Below are 24076 nucleotides of genomic sequence, written 5' to 3' on the forward strand. Positions count from 1 at the left end.
GAGGGTCTGAAAAATTTCCAACGATGTTAGAACTGTCGAATTTGCGAAGCAAATTTTTGGTCGTTCGATCCCTCCGCGGGACTCAAACCCGTATCACTGTGACATATATGGCAACACCGCCTGCATAGAGTCCAGCGCTATAGACCACTCGGCCAGCTCGGCTATATGTGGCTTTCGATGGCCGGGCCATTCCTCCTGGTAGGATTAATCTACGATTATGATATCCTGATATAACCAAATATATGCACGTAGTCAAGTATCTCAAAATAGATTATTTATTTTGTTTTAACACATTTTGTGCCCCGATGAAACTAACGTACTGACAGAGGGCATTAAAAGTACAGAAAAAGGGTAATTTTGAATGCCTTGCAGTTTTCTAAGTTTATTAAGACCCCCTTCTAACACACACACACACACACACACACACACACACACACACACACACACACACACACACACTTGCCCTGGTCGGCTTCCGTCCATTTTTTACTCAACAATATTCGTTCGATCTATGGAAATTGCACTGACACTAACTAGTCAAAAAGTTCAAATGAGTTTTTTGGCGAATTGATTGCCACCCGCCACGGTTTTCAATGTGAAATGAACACTTTAACTTCGATCAGCAAAAAAAATATATGAATATAGAATACTGCACTAACTATAAGTTTGCTGATATCATTTCAATGCAATAATCATTTTGATTCAATACAATTTTGATTTCTATTTAAAAATTTATTTATTGATAAGTGATATTGACTGCGGATACTGTTTTGAATCTCAGACGCACGCGCAGTATTGCAGACGAGCACTTCCTGTTAGAATTCATGCTTTAATTTTCATTGAATCACAAATGCCGACTTATAAAGGTAACCTAGTATGAAGATATAACAATTGAAATTGACCAAAATGAACCATTGTCTTTTTAAAAGAAAAATAATATTTTTAGTTCAGTTTAGATCTATCTATGGCCACAATAAATCAATGCAGTTCCAAGTGGGATTTTTACCAAATCTGAAAATGACTCAACAAATTTGTCATAGAAATGCAATTTGAATGCGACTTAAAAGCTCTCGTTCATCCTCATCGTTATATGTTAACTCTCAAGTACTGTTCCACCTTATGACGGAAATGGTGATATGGCATCATATGGCTGGCAAATGAAAATAACGAAGAAAAATGTCTACCGTGTTTCCAAAAAGTTTTAACCAGTTCAATAGATCCTTGAACATGTATTAACAAGTAACATCAGGAAACACCTAGACATTAATAATATTTTAAGTGATTGTCAACATGGCTTTAGAAGTAAAAGCTTGTGCGAAACGCAACTAATAACTTGTGTTCAGAATATAGCTGAATCATTATCAGAAGGCAGCCAAGTAGATGAAGTTCTTTTAGATTTGATAAAGTGCCGCATGATAGGTTAATAAACAAACTAAACTATTATGGAATTAGAAATAATAATCTTAATTGGATAAAAGATTTTTTATCAAACAGACAACTATAGGTCATCTTAAATGGCATTCAATCTTCTAAATTATCTCTAGATTCAGGTGTCCCACAGGGTACTGTATTTGGCCCTACCATATTTTTATTATTTATTAATGATCTGCCAGAGCATGTATCTAGTAAATCTCGACTTTTTGCTGACGACTGTTTAGTATACAGGATAACAAATAAAGTAAGTGAATCTAATGAATTACAAAAGGATCTCCCAAATCTTGAACTGTGGGAATCAGAATGGCAAATAAAATTTAATCCAGAAAAATGCTATGTCATAAATATTTCTAAAAAAGTTAAACCAAATTCATTTCAATATAAACTGCATAAGCACATATTTGAGACTGTACCCGACATCAAATATCTAGGTGTCAATTTAAGTAGTGATCTCGATTGGGGTCCACATTATGTTAACAATATAACGGCAAAAGCCAATAAAACCTTAGACTTTTTACATAGAAATATGGAACACTGCACACGTAAAGTTGAAAGCCATATGTACACATCACTTGTGCATCCGATCGTATAGTACTCCATGCCACTTTGGGTTCCATATAAACAAAACCTAATTGCCCAACTGGAGCAGATTCAGAGAAAAGCCGCAAGGTATGTCTTCAATGACTACACAAATAAAACGCCAGCCAGGTGAAGTGACTGGCATGAAAAACACCCTTAATTGGGAGAGTCTTAATCTTGCAGAACAGAAGCAAGGTTTGTTTTACTTTATAAGAAGATAAATGGGGGGTTAGTGGAAGTTACAAATGATTTGCCTCACAAAATCAGATAAGCGCACTAGAGGCCTACATAAATTTAGGGAAGTTTATACAAGCAAAGAATTCTATAAGTATCTTCTACACAAACACTTTAACAGATTGGAACAATCTCCAAGAATCTATCTGTATGTCACCTTCCCTAGAGTCCTTCAAAAGTGGTATCTCCACATTAACATTTGAAGGACGTTATCTAGCTAAATAATAAAATAAAATAACCCCAACCTGTACATAATGTAAATATGTTTGAACTTTTATGTCATACAATTTAACATTAATTGTAATGAATTGCAAACTTGACTTTTAACGTTAAATTTCCAACCCCCATTTTCTTGTATATAGCACGGCAAGTTCCAGGAGGTTCCACACTCCTTGCGGAGTCTACTTCCGTATTGGAAGATGATGATGATGATAAATAAATAAAAAATAAGGATTTTTCGGTTGATGAACTTGGTAGTTCTGAATGGCTTTCAGTAAATTTAAATTCCTTCAACTAGACAATGAAAGTGTGACGTTGCACGAAAACGAGAATTGTTACCATTATCATTTAGTTACTCATTACTCACTCATATTTTAGAAGTTGTTATAGATAGCAAATATTTATGCATAACTACATGTATCAGTCATACCTTGATTTCAGCCCCATATTGATAATATTACAAATAAAGATATTTAGTCTACAGGCTTCTTGGCCTTGACATTAAAAGCTTTACATTTCTAGTTCACCCTGTTGTTGAATATGCTTTTCCAGTTTGTGACCCATATAAAAACTAATATGAGGTATGCATCAGCCTTAGGTGGGAATTAAGCATTAAGTACTAGGTTCCCTTGTAAAGTTGATTGATGTCATTTATCACTTATGCTGAGTTTGATCACTGGGAATCAGCGAAGGACATTCCAAATATTTGTAAAAAATGTTCTTAGACAAACAGTTCTGCTGTGTTTTATCTCTATTCAGCTGGGGGAAACTTTTTTGAATATGTGGCAGTAATTCTCATCAAATGACAATGATGTCTTTGAAACTTTTCGTCTTTGCTCCATTTTGACTATTTCTAAAACTTCAATATATCGTGATATAAGTTTTGGTATGATGATATTTTAGTCAAATTTCTATACTTTTAAAAAGAGGTTATCATATAAATCAGGTTGAATAAATACAGAGAATAGACTATAGATACATGTACATGTATATATGCAATGGGAAACCTTTGCAAGTAGAAGAATAAAACCCAGGTTAACTTCACCGTAAAAAGCTAAAAGGGGGGAAGGTTAGTTAGGTAATTATCTTAGATAGGCTATTCTCCTCAAAGATTTTTTTGAAAATTTTAATTTTTTTTCTGTGCTACATGTATTTTTTGACTGGAACTCTTTGCTTGGCTCAACTGCAACATTTTCAAGTTTTGAATGCTTCAAAACAGGTATCTCCACACTAACATAACTTAATCTTACATTGTAACACAGTGCTTACCTTCAGCCACTAGCCAAAAGTCCGGAGTTATTAAAAATTTATTCGAACTAGTGTACATTTCTTGTTTCAGGCTAGTTGAATCCTATACACGCCTCTATTATTTTGGCTAATCATTGACAATTTTGAAGGAAAGGAATGTAAAACAATATATTGCTTCAATTACTATATATATTTGTTGCAAATACAATGTACACAGCACACATTTTCTTTAAGTTTTCATACTCTTACTTTAAAGTCTTAATCCTGTATGTGGAAGAAAAGAGGACTATAGGTACAGTAATATAGCTCCATGTTCAGGGATGCTATTTCTTCATGGATTCATGGATTTTCACTTTTACAAATCTGTCTTTAACGGCAACATTTTTAACTCTCTCTGTGAGCTTATGCCATTACTTTGTGTGTTTCGTCTTTTAACTTTTCACATTTTGCTCTCTTTCATGAAAACACCATGACCTAATTTTGACCAAACTTAACAGAAATGATGAACACAAGAGCCTCTACGAAAGATCCTTTTTGGTTCCACTTGATTGAACAAGATTGCCACCAGAGGCCAATTAAGCTTCTGATTGACCAATTTTCAAATATCAACTCATCTGAAACCCCAGATGTCAATGTTTTGAAACTTGGTAGGAATAGTTACCTTAATGCCGTCCACAAAGATCCACTTTTTTTTGGGTCGGGTTGCTCAGTTGGTGGCTGTAGCCCCTCAAAATCGCCATTGAAACCCTAGGGGAAACAGATTTTTGCCTATATCTTTATTTGGCTTATTTAATGGTGACCAAATATGGCAGAAATGATAAAAGGGACAAATTAAACAAATTATAATTTTGGTTCCACTTGATTAAACAAGATTGCCACCAGAGGTTACATAGATATAAGTTTCTGATTGGCCAGTTTTCAAAGATCACCACCTCTGAAACCACAAGTGACAATGTTTTGAAACTTGATTAATGACCTCAAAACAGTCTACTTTTGTATTGCTCAGGTAGTGACACGAATGATGTAAGTATACAGACGATAACACTTCGAAACCTTTTGTTTTAATGATCATTGGTCAAATTATAAGACCACATGATTTCAAATTCTCCAGGTGAACAATTTTAGGCTTTCTGAATTCCTATTTAATTTTATTGTTTATTTATTTCCAACTTTGTCAATTTTCACTCTCTGTGGTACCTTGTATCTCATCTTTGCCTATTTTTCTTCACATTTGGTGTCGAGAGGTGGATCTTCAAAGTACTTAAAATCAATCAGCTTCAATATTTGGACATACATGTACATGGCCTGAGTGTGAAAACAGGAAACGAAGCCAATCTTCAGGCACAATGTACATGTAGCAAACAGAATGAAATACAATTAGGTATGACAAACTGGAGATAAGGAAAGTGACTAGCAATATGAACTCTCATGAAACACCCAGAGTGACATCAGGTGCCCCAGAACATTAATATTAGGTTCAAAATTATAGAGCAGTAACCCAGCTAGAATGAAATGGAGACGCTGGGTACTTTAAAAATGGTATGAAAAATAAGGTTTTTCAATCAGTGCAAAAAAAATGGCAACCGTTTGCTTATTTTGGACATTAAATTATTATTGCTGTGTTAACATTTTGTCTGATATTTACTTCAGTGAATGTGAAGTGGGGAAAGGAGAAATTTAGTGATGTTGAATGTAACACAGATGAGCCTCCAATGGTGTTTAAAGCGCAGCTGTTTGCCCTGTCTGGAGTTCAGCCAGAAAGACAAAAGGTCATGGTAAAAGGCATGGTCATTAAGGTATGGATAAGAAAGGGTTCAAAATAAAACTACAGTGTGCTAGATAACCTTATAGGTTCAATTGTTGTTGTACATGTAATACTTACGATTAAAAAAAACTACTCAAACCTATATGTTCATATTTGTTCTGCTCAACACGTCAAGAGTACTTTATACATTGTATACACCATGTACTATAATTTAATAGTTATCATTCCTCTTGGAACATGGGCATCACATATTGGGGTTCAGATTAGAATTAATGGTCTGCTTTTTGTCTTTTATCTTCAAATGTTAACTTTTGGAATAGTGTGAATTGTCTTTGTTATTAAGACATGCCATTTCTTACTTCAAAAATGTAGAGTCATGGGAATATATGTGATAGCAGGTTAACCTTATGTGATTCTGACCCATATTTCTTGTTTTGTAGGATGATACTTGGGGAAATGCAAAATTAAAAGATGTGAGTAAAAAATAGAGATGTTCATATGGTGTGCATGTACGTGCAGAGTAAAAAGAAAAAATTGTGCTATTTGGAAAATGTTTGCTAGTTTCGATAATTAAATACAAATCGAATCATAGCTTTTCCAAGATAGGTTTGGCCAAAATGGTCTGCAGTATGACGCCCAGATGTTTACGAAAATTATGTAATCAATATTACCCATAATTCACGGGTAATTAAAATTGTGAAATGGAAACAAAACGAAAATAATTGATAAAAGAAAGAATCAAAACGAAACAATTCGATAAAATGAATGAAATAGTAATGAAAACAAGATTAAACGATACAAATCGAAAAACAATGAAGCGAAACTAAATTGAATAAAAAAATCTTTGAAGACGTTTTGCAAATTATAAGAACCATAATGTATCCCTGTGCCAGACAATTCAACCCAAACAAATAGGGAGTTCCAGTAATGTCACACGCGACATAACGGAAAATCGGGAGCTGCGAGATCGACTTTAAATTAGATTGACAAATTTCAGACTATGACAACCAATAATTCTTTATGAATGTCAGACATTTCGGCCAATAAACATATCAGACCGTGACAACTGGTATGGTGCTTTAGACATATATCATTACAAAATTTACCATATTTGAAGGTTATATAGGTATAATATTTCAAATCAGAGCTGACAAAAATTACCAAAGTTTTGGGAGCTTTGAAAGGTTTCACCATCATATTAACATGTTTCAGACATAAGTTGTACAATATTTCTTTCTTATAAAACTTGGTTAGAGATTAAATGAAACAGCTAAAAACCAAAAGTAACTAAGTCCTTTTTTGGCAAACCCTCCTTATTTAATGCTTTTACAGCTGAAAATGATTATTATGAAGCTTATGTTTCTAAACATTTTCTTTCTGTAAAGTATGTTTTAAAATGAAAAATTACGAAATTTGAGTAACAACCAAAACCAGAAATGTCTGATTTTCCCGACTTTTGATTTTGTTTTATAAGCCATTTGATACATCCTGTGTCAAATTTATCACACTTAGAAACAAATATTATCCAATTTATGTAGCTACCGATCTTTACATGATGATTAAGAGTAATCAAGGGAACCAAGGTTATAGCGGTAATCAAAAGAATGTAATCCAGGGACAAAGACCAGACATGGAAAACAGACATACACAACAAAGAACATAAAGTAACCAAAATCATACATACAAAGTAACAAAAGTAAATGAGCAACTTGGACTCCACTAAAAACTGGGAGCATGGACCAGGTGCACCGGTAGGGTAAGCGTCCTCTGCTTTTCTAGAAACACCCGCCGAGTTGATCATAAAAAGTCAAGTCCGGGGTAGACAAACGAGGAAAGGAAAACTATGACCCGTTGAATAAATCAGTTTTCATGGTGCTGATGGATACACCATAATGATCCACGACTTCATGATGACGACCATAAAACTTCTGTAGTGATGACTTCAATCTTATAGCAACATAACCCTGTTCCAAAAGCGTATTTGTTAGAGTTGTAGCGCGATACAAAAAGTCTGCGTAGTTTCTGCAAGCTCTGATTAAGTGTGAATAGAAGTTTCTTTCCTTCACATTAATGTAGGAAATACTTGATCAAGGTAAATAAATGGACCGATCAAGTGCAAAATATTGATCCTTTTTCATACGAAATTGTACTGCATTCTATGTCTAAAAAACTTTTTGTCACACGTTTTGACCTTCAAAATTGCACTGTGCACAAATGTGTATTACACACACTAAAATATGGTACATTGATAAATGTTTATGACTTGTCTGAAACTTCTTCAAACCGACTACCGCTTGAACAAGAGGAAACGGTTGGTTTATAGGGGTGACCGGTTTTGTGAAAAATAGCAATGCATTCTAAGAGTTGTCTCCATTTATGTGTTTTATAACCCTACATGTTTGCTACCATTTCAAAACTTTTATCACATTTTAAAGCTTGTATCAGTTGTAAATGGTTTGATTAAAATCAAACAGTACTGCTGAAAAATAATGTTTGTAGTTTAGAAAGAATGTGTATTAAAGATCAAAGGGCTATTGATTGTAATTTATCATTCATTCTGATTTAGTAAACTACCTTTCAACAAAGTATAATAATTTCACCTCTTTATTGTTTCGGCTTTGTTGCATATCTCATTAATTGACAGTTAAAGTTAAAGATCGCACTATCAAATGACTGGCCCTGATTGCTTGATGAGTGTACACACTAATTAACACCCATTCAGAGACAAAAGGTGATGTCTAGATTAAATTGTTTGTCTGCTTTAATTAGCACCTGTCCACTGATGAATGCAAACTGGCCGGTGAATAAATTATTGATTACGTAATCATTTACCGTTTTGCTGACACATTTATAACAGATGAATCATAACCTGTTGGTCGACATTAACCGGTTGTTTTTAGTTGAATTATGTAAATGAACTATGAAAAAATGGCCAATGTACGGTTTTGTGGGGGGAGGTGGAAGGTCTATTGAAGACAAAACACATAGGCTTTAAGGTATATTTGCTGGGATTTTTGAAAATGGCCAGTTTGAAGGTTTTTTGAGGGTCCCGTTTGGATAAGTTTCACTGTATTTACATACACATTTAAGGTTTTAACATTTTTTCATTATTGAAAGTCATTGCTGTAACATTTTTTCATTATTCAAAGTCATTGCTGTATAGTTTCCTCATAAAAGAAGATCGGTTAATTTTGAAAAAAAAGAAGTAGTGACCATCTTTTTTATTTGTATTTATAAGGGTGCAATGATATTGATGATGGGTAGTGCTGATGCTTTACCTGAGGCCCCTAAAGAGAAAGTAGTTTTTATGGAAGATATGAGTGAACAACAATTAGCATCAGCAGTAAGTTGCCATTTATAAAACTTGGTATTTGAAGTTATAACTAGACATCATAAAAATTAAAATAAAGAAACGGTGCAAATAACTTATTCCTTACTAACATGATTGGCAGTAACAATTTATATTCCTAGAAAATTACCTATATATTGTAGTGTATTAGAAAATTTGAATGAAAAGAAATTGAAAACTTTTTGAAATGCTTAATGAATAAGGGATAGTTGAACAATATAGACTGTGTTCTGGTCATAAATGTGATACATCAAGTCGGACAAAACACAGGTTAAATTATGGTTTTCATTGAAAATATTTATATAATACTCTGATAAACATTTGTGTATGAATTATTTTTATGTTTATATTTAGATTATTTACATAAGTTTTATGACTTCTCAACAATATTGTAATTATTAATAGTTACAGTTACCAGCTGGTCTGACCAATCTTGGGAACACTTGTTACATGAATGCTACAATCCAGTGTTTAAAAAGTATACCTGAACTAAAAGAAGGGCTAAAAAAGTATGTAGCAGTATTTATATTATATATTAATTGCTGCTGAAGATATTATTAAATGCTTGGCTGAAAATCTGAAACTAGTACATGTATTTGAAAACATAAAATATGCTAATCATAGTACATAAACATAGTTAACTATCAAAGATCTTCAGTAGTCTGTCTTTACAAACCATTTTAAATCATTCTTTGAAAATTGACCACCAGCCAGATAGCCATGCCTGGTGAAAATACTGGTGGGCTTTCAGAATTTGGCTTTCATTTCAATGATTACTACATAAGTACATTAAACAAATTTAATAATGCAGGTAATGGAATTCTGTGACTTGGGTGAAAAACAAAGATTGGATTTAGTTAAAAACAAAAAGTTAATGATGTCATATAAATGGAGCATTGTACATATTCCAAAATAATGAAGAACACTCACAATTTCTATTTATAGATACAACAGTGGTGTAACAACTTCAGTTGATGTTGGAGGACCGTCAGATCTTATCACATCTTGTAGGTGTTTTTCAGTAGACTTCCAGTTCAAATTATTAGAATAAAACACCATTTATGGGATTTAGCCTGTGCCTATCTTTATAATAATTATTTGTAACTTATTATTTATGGCATAATTAGCATGATAACCAAACTAATTATATACTTGGTATTATTTATTGTTGAACTGAAAAGGTTATTCAGAAGATTTCCTCAATTTAATAATATGTGCATAGTACAAATTCCGTGTCTAAAATTACCTTTAATGTCTTTCTGGGGATATCAGCTTCAGAATTTTTTTTTCTAATTTATACATGATTTAATGATATTAGAGAGCAATTAGAATCTGTTTTATACAACAATTTTCAGAACCCTCATAAATGCATCTTGTTAATATTGCTACTAAAATGGATTTCTTTGGAAACAAAAACATGAAAGTCATTAAATCAAGTAATTTTATCATATAGAAGGAGCAGATCTGCTGATGATAATCTATATTTATGTATTATTTGTAGCAATGAGAGATCTGTTTGTAAACATGGACAAATCTGGGACAGCAATACCCCCCATTATAATGTTACAAGTTCTACATATGGCTTACCCTCAATTCGCTGAGAAGAGTGAACATGGAGGATACGCTCAACAGGTACTTTATATATAAATGTATCAGATCTTGCTTCATCTTCCGGGTACCTTTCATTGGGTTCCATGTTAATTGTTCTACTTCTGACCTTATTTTGTCAGTTAATGTACAAATGTTTTTTAAAAAAGCTCTTATATCAGTAATCCCAACAATAAATTTTATGTACACATGAAAAATTGCAACGTGTTTTTCATATATTTAGAAAACACCTGAAAAACATATATTGTTTAATATATGTTTAGAACCACCATGAAAAACATATGTTTCTGACTAAAGAATTAATTATTGAAATATCAGTTCAATAAAAATCATATTTATATTTTGTCAGTATTATTTCATATGTGAAAAGAGTATGGATTCTGTGTGGTTTTCAAAAACATGATGTCAAATATTTTTAAAGTCACTAAAACATATTTTTACCATAGTGATCCAGAACATGTTTCCATATGTTTTAAAAACTGTGAAAATATATGTTGCAATTTTTCCTGTGTACCACATTCTAAGCATAACTTATATCTGATGTTGTGAGAATAGTTAGAGAAGTGGATACTTGTTTGTGCAAATTATGTTGAGTTTTAAATTTTTGAATAATTGGTTTTGTGCACATGCAATTTTGTAATCAGTAAATTCATTATTTACAAATGATACAGTGGATGAGAAACCTTAAAAGAAAAAGCAATACAAAGGTATGAGTTATTACGTGGCATGTTTATGAATTCTAAAAAGTATCTCAAAGGTTTAATAAATACCATACGTGATCATATTTCATTGGCAAATGGTCATTAATATTATTTAGTTACTAGAAACAATGATATTGATGTTTTTTACTTGATATCAAGATATTTATTTTTCTCGTTTAGGATGCTAATGAATGTTGGACTGAATTAGTCAGATGTTTACAACAAAAAGTCCCAGGTTTAAACAATGAATCACAGGTACATGTATAATGGTTACAAGTCCAGTAAAGTTTACTACAGGTACATGTATAATGGTTACAATTCTGGGGTAATGTTAACTACAGGTACATGTATAATGGTTACAGGTCTGAGGTAATGTTAACTATGAAAATAATAACACTAGGGTAAACCACAAATTACAATTTGTTACCATGACAGGAAAAGAAATACTTATTAAAAACTGCACATAAAATTTCATACTTTTGCCAAATAGAGTTCAGCATTTGTATTGTCAAATTGGGATATAAAAAAGTCATTGAATATTGAGACAGATTATTTTACATTCTTGTTTAAAAAGCATGTTTTGCTCCATAAAGGAGAAACTAGGTCAAAAGCTAGAATAAATTTCACACTTTAGTTGGTATACTTGTAATACATCAAAAGAACTAAATGATTTTGTCACAGTAGATTGTGTTTTAAATCACATATGACATACTTATCCACTAAAATCAAAAGGAATCCTATTTTGTTTATAGCCTGCTGTTGTAGCTGGTTCTCCTGGCCTTATTGACCAGTACATGTCCGGGGAGTTTGATGTCTCGTATCCTTTGGTTTGAATTGATCATTCAGATTTTCTTTGTGAGTATTCCTTTTTAAACAAAGATAAATCCTGCATGACTTAGAAAAAAAAATCATTTCTAGAATTGCAAATGAAGATAACAAAGTTGGCATTTTGTTTTTTTATCAACAACTTTTTATAAAGTCAAACTTCACTCCCCAAAACTTGGATAGCTTGAACACCTAGGATTTTTCTAACACAATTTAAAGTAACAAACTTTTCTCCTACATAATTAATAGAAATAACCTTGGATTTCTCACACTTTGATTTCTTGAAAGAGATGGTGTAGTTGTAATTTTAATCGGTATTCAAATGTAATTGATTACATTTCTTCAAGTTATCATTGTAATCATTAATCAGTCAAAAAAAAATTTTATGGATAATGCATTAAGTCAACTACAAAAACAAGATTTAAATGATGGTTAATCATTCAATGCTTCTTTGTGTAAATTTTTCATTTGTTTTTTCTCCTTTTTTCTGTGAAGATATTACAAAATGTTCAATACCAACAAGTGAAAATAAAAATCTAGTTATTCTAATGAAAAAATGTTTGTTATCAAAATATGAATAACATAAACAAAATGATTCAAACCTTTCAGTTAATTCATAGTTATTTGCAAATTCATCATAATCAGATGCAATCATGATTACTTGCCAATGTAATCATTAATTTAATCAATTACTTTTAGAAATGCTTTAATTATTAATTTAATTTAATCATACATTTGACAAAGTAACTATTTTAATGAATTACATTGAAAGTAATTGGACCCATCTCTGTTTATCAAACACTCAAACTAATTAGTCGGTCCATTCGGTAATAAATCTTTGAGAATCTCCCTTCCTAACTCGAACTTGTTAGCCATTTTGTTAGCTTGGGTAATAAAAGGTGTGAAAAACTGAAACCAAATCATTAATCAAAGTGTCATTTTAGTTAATTACAGTTGATATTTTTAGTCATCACTAATAAGGTAGTTTTCGAAGTCGGCTTAATGAAAACATAAATTATTGACCTATGAACTTGAACTCTGAAAGTTTTATGAAAGCAAACACAGCATTTTTAATGTCCAGAAATCAACATAACCTTCTGAAAGTGAATGAAAAATATTCGAGAACTAACAAAACTTTGTAGGGAGTAAACAATTTCACAAGATAAAGTTGAAATCGGACCAGCAATGAAAAAAAATCTGGAAATATACAGACTTCAATTTCTTGATGTCCCAATAATTCGAACACATTTCAATGGTCCCTTTGAGTTTGAGCAATGGAGATTTGACTGTATAAGTATCAAGGTTCACCAAATTTCTTAGAAATATTTAGTGATGCAAAGATCATTGAAATCTTAAATGTTTCTCTAAACTTCATCATTGAAATTATCTGTTATTTAAGAAACTTAAGTTGTATTTATTTTTTTCACAAAAATTTGGTGAAAAAATTACAAAGATAAAGACTTCATGTCTGTATATGACAAGTTTCAACATTCATCATTGGTGAATGACAACCTCATGTGTTCGCCACTGAACTGAGAAGAGATTCTTCCAGATATTTTCAATGTCATGCAAATCTCCAGTTTTTGTCAGTCATCAGTCAATATCAAAAGAAACTTTCTGTCTTTATGAAGGTAGGCAATAAACATTCCTAATAGTAATGGTTTTTAAACTTAAAAATCGTGTGAAGGAATGGAAGTATTCCATATTGCTGTTCCTTAACACTTTGACAGTATGAAATGTGAAGAAGCTGCTGAAGAACCTGCTACAGAATCCTCAGAAAAGTTTTATCAACTCAGTTGTTTTATAGAGAAAGGTTTGTATTTTATTACATGAGGGAAAGTAAAGAAATCCATATCATTTATATGTTAAGATTGAAAGTACAATTATTCTTACACAAGTGTATCTTTTGGAACAGTGTTCTACTTCTTAATATTTCCCTTTTGTAAAGCTGTTGAAGTTTTTAATTAAGTTTGCAACTGGATGAGAAAAGGATAGATATTTTACTATGGACAAATTTTCAATTGCTAAGGTGGCGTATCATGCTTTTCATTGTTTTCATGATAGAATTTTAGTTTATGATCAAATATTTGATTGATTGTTTATTACGCTTTTCAGAAGTTAAATATATGCATACAGGTTTGAGATCTGTGAGTATATTTGTTGACTAGTTTTAAGTTATTTTAGATTTTATAGTAATGTCGAGGGGACATATTCAGTTTTCGATTAAAGTATAAAAACTTGTGCATTGATTGAAATAGTATAGACAGTTTACTAGACATTTACATAAAAAAATAACATGATAATCCTAATGCATTTCCATAGAAATTTTTAATAATAATTCAAGAAAATGGAATGCTGCTCTAGTACAACGAATACCGTATTTTCTGGACTATGAGTCAATGTGGAGTACAAGTCGAATTGCCTAATTTTGATCAGAATCGACTAAAAAAAGACATAGATATCTATAAGTCGGTGGTCAGACGTGTGCATTTATATCGTAGGTATCAGCGAAGATCCAAGTTGAGCAGTTTGTTTTAACAGCATATTATTCCAGCGATGTTACTTTGTATAGTATTTCTGAATAAAGAAATAATGACCACGAAAATGACCTGAACGGATAAAATCGTTAATATCTTTTTTATTTCTAGACAGAATCGATTCAAACTTTGGCCACTTTGAGATATGATAAAATACCTTAAACTGCTTTTTGAATAAAGAAAAAATATTGTGTAATAGCGGTGAAATCTTGACCTGAACGACTCAAAATCGCACGATTGGGATTGACCTGAAAATGGCCTGAAGGGATAAAATTGCTTATTTCTTTTTCATTACTTGGCAAAATTTCTTTAAACTTTGGTCAGCTTGAGATATGAAGAAAATCTTTTAAAATACTTTTTGAATGAATAAAATTATTGTGTATTAGCAGAGATATTTTGACCTGAACTACTCTAAATCATGCGATTGCAATATTAATGATTTTATCCGTTCAGTCATTTTCATGTCAAAGTTGTTCGCGCGATTTAGAGTCGTTCAGGTCAAGATTTCTCTGCTATTAGACAATATTTTTTTAATTTTGAAAAAAAATAATCTAAAGATTATTATCATATCTCAAACTGAGCAAAGTTTTATTTGATTCTGCCCAGTAATAAAAAAGTTATTAATGATAATATATCGTTCAGGTCATTTTCAGGTCAACTTTCAGGTCATTAGTGTTTCCCCTGTTCCAAGCATTTTAATGATAAAGCACTTTCGCGACCCATGATGTTGTTGACATAAACTAAAATGGTGGACAAAATTTTACGAAATATTTGATAATTTCAAATATGGGAGGTTTTTTCGGGAGGAATTCTTGAAACTGGGAGTCGATGCTTCCCGCACAGGAGATTATTTTTTTTTTGTGGGTCTAAAGGTAAAATTACGGGAGGAATTATTGAAACCAGTGGTAATTAATAAATAATATTACCTGGGGTTACGAAATACAGAATAAAAAATCATTGTTACCTGTAAATTTGGTTGATATTGGCTTTTAGATAACACCTTAACTGATTATAATTTGAGTCACCTGTGAATGTGTTAATGACATACCGTAAATGGGTATAAATTTGCATATTAAAGGACCGATAACTCCAGAACACTCCATAATGTCTTTCCAGTTAAAAAAGAGGTTTGTTAACGTATCTTTTAGAGTTTATTTATATATTTTATATATTTTAATGGTTGCGAGGTTTTCACTAACATCGTCGTATTCATTCATAAAGTATAGTGGCACTGATCAATAATCTTCGAGTTCGATCACCGGTTAGACTTTTTGAGTGACAGCTTTCGTCCATTGCAGTTTTCCCAAAATTTTAAATTAAAGAAATCAAAAGTGAACTAAACAAATGCATTGTAGATGTACATTTAAAAAAAAAAATCCTTATATAAGTCGCGGTGGACGATAAGTTGAGGCCGACACTTTGCTGAAAAAAAAAATATCAACATATAGGCTGGAAGATATGGTAATTGATCCCCCTTGAACATGAGATAGTGTGAACTGTTATGGAAGATCAACTAGATTCATTGCTAAAGATGATTAAATACAACGGGATTTAAAGGAAAACAAAATATACTGGGTTTACCTTTAAGTTATATATATTGCAATTATTTTCAGAGGTTAGAAGAGCATATAACAAAAAATTCCCCTTCATTAGGAAGAGATGCAGTATATAAAAAATCAGTAAGTTCGTAAAGAAATGAATTTAAGTTAAAGATTTTTTTGTCATATGATTAGGTAAAGTACAGAAAATAAAACAACAATATAATCTATTTTACTCCAAAGGTTTCTGATCATAGAAAATCTCATAGATTTTTGTTTTTATTACTGTGAAATTTGATTTGATGAATGTCCTGAGGAAATTCTCAATTTTAAGAAGTAGGCCAGATAATAAATTAATGAATTTGTGTTGTTAGTCCCTGAACTATTATGCAATTGAATTCAGTGATTCCAAAATCAAAATCCAACCTACAATTTTGGATTTAGGCTGAAAATGCACAAGTGCTTACAATTTATCACTTAATATAATTTAAATCTTTCCATTTTGTGCATGTATTTTTGTTGGCAATTAAATTCTACTTGTAAATTTATATAAGGATTTAACGTTTAATTTTGCACAGATAACATAATTACTTGCAAGGAAAATGTACCACTAGGCATTTTCCTGCTTTATTTCACACAAATACAGTCCAAAATAAACACCTATTAAAAGACAAGCAATCAGTTCAATGTACTTATTCTATTGTAGAGTAAATTGAAAAGAATTCCAGCCTATCTAGCTATACAGTTTGTCAGGTTTTATTATAAAGAAAAAGAAGCTATAAATGCTAAAATTTTAAAGGTTAGTATCATAGTCATATATAGAATTTTACATCAAGGGATAAATGTTATTTCTACACTTGAGAAAGTGAAATATTTAAATTAAAAGTTTGAGGCTTGCCAAGCATTATCAGATTTAAATTTACCTAATGAAAGTATAGAAATGTAGTCTGGCCTGAAATATAGCTTATTCTTGACAACCTATTTTGATGAATTTACAATGAAATACAAACCAATCATTTTGGAGGTGTAAAAAATTGAGCAGAAATGTGAGAAAATCTGGTTTGATAAAGGAACATAAAAAATGACATTAATAAAAGCATGGATAATATCACAGGCCATTTGTGCTCAGGCAGTTTAACATCACAATTACAGTTTTCTGTGTTCCTGTTATTGTATGGAATGTGCTGCTTTATTTCTGATGAAACTGGATAATACACTTAATATATATGTTGTATTCCATTTGTGAAAGAAATCCATGCAGAATTTAACATACTTATGAAAGACATCTAAAATATTAATAAGTACTGATATAAGAAATAAGTACTGATATAAGAAATATCCATTGTTAAATAATTACTTGTATAATAATTATCAATGGATTTGTTTTTTGTTTTAAAAGCAGTCCCAACGCTTTATCATTGGGAAATTTTTGTTGTATTTTCTACACATTTGGAAAATATGGTACGGGGACAGACATGCATCATATGCCGTTACAGAACTGAAAACCTACACCAGATTCACAACTTTGTACTCCCTATATTCATTAGATTATGACTTGCCAAAAAAAAACTGGCCTCTTTACCTGGTTTTTAGCTCACCTGGCCAAAGGCCATGTGAGCTATTGCCATCACTTGGCGTCCGTCGTCGTCAATAACAATTATACAAAACTCATCTCCTCTGAAACTACTTGACTAATTAGAACCAAACTTGATATGAATGTTCCTTGGGGTATCCTGCATGGAACTGATGTGGGGATTTTTGATTCATGGCCGTGTTACTAAAATAGAACATAGGGGTCAGACAGTAGTTTTTCACATATATCTCCTAAACCATTAGGTTTAGCTGAATTCTGACTGGGTAAAAGTGTTCAGCATGATGAGATCTATCTCTGGTCAAATTTTGGTTTAATCCATTAAGCCATGTGGGAGTTTTTGCCCTTTTTCAATGATTTTTGCTATTTTTAATGTTATTTCTTTCAAAAATCTTCTCCTTTGACACTAATTGACCAATTGAAACCAAAGTTGGTATGAATGCTCCTTGGGGTATCCTGCATAGAACTGATGTAGGGATTTTTGATTCGTCGAAAAACATAGCTGCTGTTACTAAAAATAGAACATAGGGGTCAGACAGTAATTTTTCACAAATATCTCCAAAGCCGTAAGGTTTATCCAAATTCTTTCAATAACTGAAATGATCCATATTACTAGGACTACTAAAGTCTTCAGACTCCTTGTAAGAATTATTGCCCTTGAAAGAGGGATAAATTACTTTTTTTTTATAATAGTTTTCAGCCAATATCTTGAAAATTATGATAGATTAAAAGAAAACTTTCAATTGTTGAAAAGATCTTGTGATAAGTCCTACCAAAGACTTCTTGAATCAAAATTGTTGGACAACTTCTTGTTTAATTTATTGCCTTTGAAAGGCAAAATTCAACAAGATGAGCGATTCAGGCTCCTGGAAGCCTCTTGTTTTAAAATTGTGTTTGACAATTGGGAATTTTCCTCCCTTTGGGAAAAAATATTTTTCAATATTTTGGGAAAAATGTCCAGTGGAAACAGCTGATGTTTGGCTGTTATAAAAGGGTAACAAAATCACTGACTTTGGCATTCAAAATTTTGATTATTAGTGTCTGTTGATAATGTAATTATTCAATTTAGTTTCAGTTGTTCACACTTGTTTTAATGTTTCCATATTTAAAATTTTGCATGCATAAATCTGGTCAATTCCAAAATTTTGAATTACTCATTTTAGGATGTAAAGTTTCCACTGAGTTTAGATGTTTATGATCTATGTTCAGAACAATTACAACAGAAATTGGTACCAATGAGGGATAGGTTTAAAGAAATAGAAGATAAAAAGGCAGAGGAATTACAAAAGGTTCAAATTCTAATATTGACCTATCATTGACATGATTTATACAGAGGTGTTAACCTTTAAGGATACTATGTAGTTTGTACTACCATTAAATCTAATTAATTTCTACTGATTGTGAATCTTTTCATAATAGTATGATAAAATGTAAGTTAAAAGTCACAAAACTCAGAATTTTAGTACTCATTTTCATAAAATACAACAAAAAATGAATTGTCATAAACATGATAAAATTGCATCAACAGGTCTGCACAATTTGTTGTGCTTTAAAGCATTTTTTTAAAATCCAGATTTAACAATTACAGTTTTCTTTTACTGTATATTTACATTTTGCCAATTTGTGCTCTGTTTGTTGACCTTGTAAAACCAGGTCTATTCATATGTACATGTTTAAAACTTCAAATTATTTAACCTTACATTCATTTTTAGGCAAAATTAGAAGGGAAGGGAGAAGGAAAGAAAGATGTTAAATTAAAACAGGAACCATATTCATTTTCTGAAGGTGAGATTTATATAAGGATAACTTAGATTTCAAGGTCCTCTTAAAAAAATGATCCAACATGAAAAGTTGTCATGATTAAATAACTTCTAAAAATGAAGTACCATATTTTGGTGTGTATAATACACCCATTTTTTCATAGAAATCATTTCCAGAGCATGGGGTGTGTATTATGCATCAATATATAAGAATTGGCCAAGGATGATGTTGTATGTGAAAAAGGCGATTGCATAATGTAAACAAATAAACCAGAGGTGAAATGTTACTGAAAGAAAGCTTATCTAACTATTAAATACATCTTAAAGTATTAATTTTACACATGTGAATGTGCCACATATAATAATCATATAGTGCTCGATTCATATTATAATCATATGGTAATCATATGACAATCGTATGATATTTAACATGTGGTAGTCATATGATTTTCATGATTCTCATATGGCTTGAAAACATGACAGTTATTAGTTTGGGGAAAACATGATTAACATATGATAATCATATGGTGCTCAATTTATATTATAATCATATGATGCAAACCGTATGATTCTCGTGTGGCACATTTGCCTGTGTAAGTGATATTTCCTTTTAAGTCTTGTTTTTATGTCTTAATAACATGTTTCAGACAAAGGTTGTACAATATTTCTATCTTATAAAACAAGGTTAGAGATTAAAATGAATCAACTAAAATTCAAAAAGTAACGAAGTCCTTTTTTGTCAGATCCTCCTTAAATTAAATGCTTAAGAAGCTGAAAATGAGTATTTTAAAACTGATTTTGATTATTTCTTACAATTTTGTTCCTTAAAGTTATGTTTTAAAATAAAAAAATTGTGAAATTTGATTCAACCAAAACCGGAAATGGCTGATTTTTTGAACTTTTGATTTTGTTTTATAAGCCATTTCATACATTCTCAATATTCCTGTGGCAATTTTATCATGCTTTAAAATTAAAAATTATCCAATTTATGTAGTAACTGATCTTTATATGATGTTTTAGTTTCTTTCCTTCACATTTTTGTTGGAAAAACTGCATCAAGGTAAATAAATTAACCAATTACGTGCAAAATATTGATCTTTTGTCGTACAAAATTCTACTGAAATCTGTCTGAAAATTTTTTTTTTCAAACTTTTGACCTTTAAAATTGCACTGCGTACAATACAATATATTTATGCATATTATACAAACCAATTCTTCTAAATTCTAGTCATTGATTAAACATATACACATTTATCACTACTGTGACTTATTTAAACTTAATAAGCAGCAAAATCAGAAAAATGAATACCTTGCTGGGCCCAATTTGCTGAATACCTTGCTTTGCCCTATTCATTGAATACTTTTCTTGGCCCTATTCACTGAATACCTTGCTGGACCCTATTCACTGATTACTTTGTTGGGCCCTATTTGCTGAATACATTGCTTGGCCCTATTTGCTGAATACTTTTCTTGGCCCTATTCACTGAATACCTTGCTGGGCCCTATTCACTGATTGCTTTGCTGGGCCCTATTTGCTGAATACCTTGCTTTGCCCTATTCATTGAATACTTTTCTTGGCCCTATTCACTGAATACCTTGCTGGACCCTATTCACTGATTACTTTGTTGGGCCCTATTTGCTGAATACATTGCTTGGCCCTATTTGCTGAATACTTTTCTTGGCCCTATTCACTGAATACCTTGCTGGGCCCTATTCACTGATTGCTTTGCTGGGCCCTATTTGCTGAATACCTTGCTTGGCCCTATTCATTGAATACTTTGCTTGGCCCTATTCACTGAATACCTTGCTGGACCCTATTCACTCATTACTTTGTTTGGCCCTATTTGCTGAATACATTGCTTGGCTCTATTTGCTGAATACTTTGCCTGTCCCTATTCACTGAATACCTTGTTGGGCCCTATTCACTGATTACTTTGCTGGGCCCTATTTGCTGAATTAGTTGATCATGAATTTTGGAAACAAAATTACAGAAATTATGATTGGACTTAAATTTTCCAAGTCATCAAAAATTGGTGAATTCAACAAATAGATCTTCAATGCCATACACATTGTGTTGAATGCTACAAAGGAAACTACATAAATGAACATATGTTAATTATAAATTAGTTGCTGATATTTTGTTAGTCAATATTGTGGCATCATATTAGAATATATGTTCTTATAACACTTTTCAGGAGGAAAAAATTAATTTCTAATCAAACCAAGTTTAAGACTTTTTTCACTTCCACTTAATTATAATGATAAGAGAATTTCATAGTCATGATAATTGCCTGCTTTAACTATTTAATAACAGATATAGGCTCTAACAATAGTGGATATTATGAGTTACAAGCTGTACTTACACATAAAGGAAGATCTAGTTCCAGTGGACATTATGTTTCTTGGGTCAGGAGAAAAGGAGGTAAAATAGAATTTAATTAGCTCAAAATTTTTAACCTCAAATATTTTTGAAGTATTTATTGAATCTAATTTGAGATGTTGTTTAGAAAGTGTCAATGATAAAGCAAACTTAAGTAGAGATTGTACTTGATCAAAGAAAAAAGTCAACAATGCATGTAACAAGAATGGATATGGTGAAAATAGAGACAACAAACCCACTGGGATGAAATATGTCAGCTGAACACCACCCATGGGTCTTCAATGAAGGACAAGGAAACCCTCACACCACTCAGCAGGCTGCATGTACGTTATACATAAAAGTAAATCTCTCGGAAAAGTCATTCAAAACTTACAGGCTTGTTGGTCATAACTACCGCAGCAATTATCTATAATTACCTACAACAGTCCTCGATAAGTATTTCATTTTTAGTTTGATTAGAGTAGTCTTTATAATAATTGTGATGTGTTATAGATGACTGGTTCATGTTTGATGATGACAATGTAAGTCCTGTAACAGGTGAAGATGTACTGAAATTATCAGGGGGAGGTAAGTCATAAAATTAACTATGTCTTAATGGCATCTATGTACCCAAATTTACCCTGGACTTGACTTGGCAGGTGTTTCTAGAAAAGCAGAGGACGCTTACCCTACCGGTGCACCTGGTCCATGGTCCCAGTTTTTAGTGGAGTCCAAGTTGCTCATTTACTTTTGTTACTTTGTATGTATGATTTTAGTTACTTTATGTTCTTTGTTGTGTTTGTCTGGTTTCCATGTCTGGTCTTTGTCCCTGGATTACATTCTTTTGATTACTGCTATAACCTTGGTTCCCTTGATTTCACATTTAGAAAGAGCAATGGATTCATAGAATGTCTAAGGATTCACCTTTAACCTATCACATGCTTTAAATGATGCAGATAGGACTTAAAAATCAACTATAAGCAATTCACAAGCAATGCTTATTTTTTAAATGTGTAGATAAGGACTGGTAATATAGGCAGTGTTCTGTCTATTTATAGCATGCCTAGTTTCATTAGGGATTGATATGTTTCTATTTTAATAACACACATACACAGGAAAACATGTTTTAAAACAAATGATTGATTGATTGTTGGGGTTTAACGTCCGAGCAGCAATATTTAAGCTATATTCAGACGACTAAATGAAAATATATCTTTAGTGGCAGTGTTGAAATGTGTGTTGTTAGCTGGTACAAAACAAACACATATAAAAGGATTTGATATCATATGTTCATGTAAGTATCATGCAAAAGAAGACCATGTAAACCTTAATATAAATATTATGGCTGGAAGCCCTTAAGAATACTTATCAGACAGTGAATGTGACAATGATACTAGGTTTTGTTCATATTTATGACTAAAATTTAGCTAAATGCTACTATGAAAAAATATTAGAAAGTCTCACACTGAAGTACACCATTTTGTGATCTTACCATTTTACCAGTCAAAATTTATCTCAGAATGTCCAGTATTTCAAGGGAAGGACATATCACAGAAATTATTTAAAGGTTATATTAAATACATCTACATGTAGACTAAATCAGATTGAATATCAAATAGATAATGAATCCCCTTCTGCGTGATCTTTAGATGGAACTGTAGTTAATTCTATCGTATATTTGATATATCCTGAACATTTGTAAAACATGTTATTATTCATCTGTACATGAGAACCCATTATGAATACATTATTTTTCTTTCAGGAGACTGGCATTCTGCTTATGTTTTATTATATGGACCAAGAATCCTAGAAATAGAAGACAAAGAAGAGAAAATGGAGAGCTAGTTACAACACAATTTATTATCACTTTGAACAATCTACACTCTCTACTATTATGAGTTAAAATAATGGTTTTGTTCTTTTACAGTATATTACTAAGATAAGGAGCTGAACAATGAATTTTTCAGTGTGGAAACAATACAAATACATCTATTTCAATAAGTTAAAGTCAAAGGAATTAAAGTGCTTTAATTGTTAGTTGTAAACATATTTCTGTCTATTGGTGACAATAAATCTATAAAGTTATGTGTTTTTCTATATACAAGTATTTACAGATAAACAGCCATACAAAGATGTGAGAAAAAAAATTGTCATCTGCAAAGGTTATAATTCTCAATAGGGTGGATTAATATTTTGAATGATGTATGTTTGTGAGTATTTCTGAAGAAGATGTATATTTATTTATTCATTAGAAATTTTGGAAATAAGTCCAGGATACCAGATTATGGGATGCTCCTTGCTCCTATTGTTCATTGGTAATATAGTTAAT

At 31.6% G+C, this 24076-nt stretch overlaps 1 protein-coding gene across 2 annotated transcripts; it reads left to right on the forward strand.

The window, feature by feature from the left end:
- Nucleotides 1–738: 738 nt before the first annotated feature.
- LOC148626850 (ubiquitin carboxyl-terminal hydrolase 14-like) lies at nucleotides 739–23832 on the forward strand. Of its 2 annotated transcripts, XM_088549210.1 has the most exons (18): nucleotides 739–866; nucleotides 5365–5510; nucleotides 5920–5952; nucleotides 8718–8822; nucleotides 9234–9337; nucleotides 9774–9835; nucleotides 10330–10460; nucleotides 11318–11392; nucleotides 11890–11954; nucleotides 13693–13775; nucleotides 14078–14109; nucleotides 16113–16178; nucleotides 16744–16836; nucleotides 18792–18917; nucleotides 19341–19413; nucleotides 21703–21810; nucleotides 22261–22335; nucleotides 23510–23832. In XM_088549210.1, the coding sequence occupies exons 1-18, from the start codon at nucleotides 851–853 to the stop codon at nucleotides 23590–23592; spliced, it is 1476 nt and encodes a 491-aa protein (XP_088405336.1). In that variant the 5' UTR covers nucleotides 739–850; the 3' UTR covers nucleotides 23593–23832. The 2 variants fall into 2 exon arrangements, with proteins under 2 accessions (XP_088405336.1, XP_088405408.1); XM_088549282.1 differs by lacking the exons at nucleotides 21703–21810; nucleotides 22261–22335; nucleotides 23510–23832 and adding an exon at nucleotides 20409–20467.
- Nucleotides 23833–24076: the final 244 nt, after the last annotated feature.

This window comes from Perna viridis, chromosome 1 (genome assembly GCF_037379345.1).
Source record: "Perna viridis isolate PV_CMFRI_1.1 ecotype Kerala chromosome 1, ASM3737934v1, whole genome shotgun sequence".
NCBI classification, from domain to species: Eukaryota; Metazoa; Mollusca; class Bivalvia; order Mytilida; family Mytilidae; genus Perna; species Perna viridis.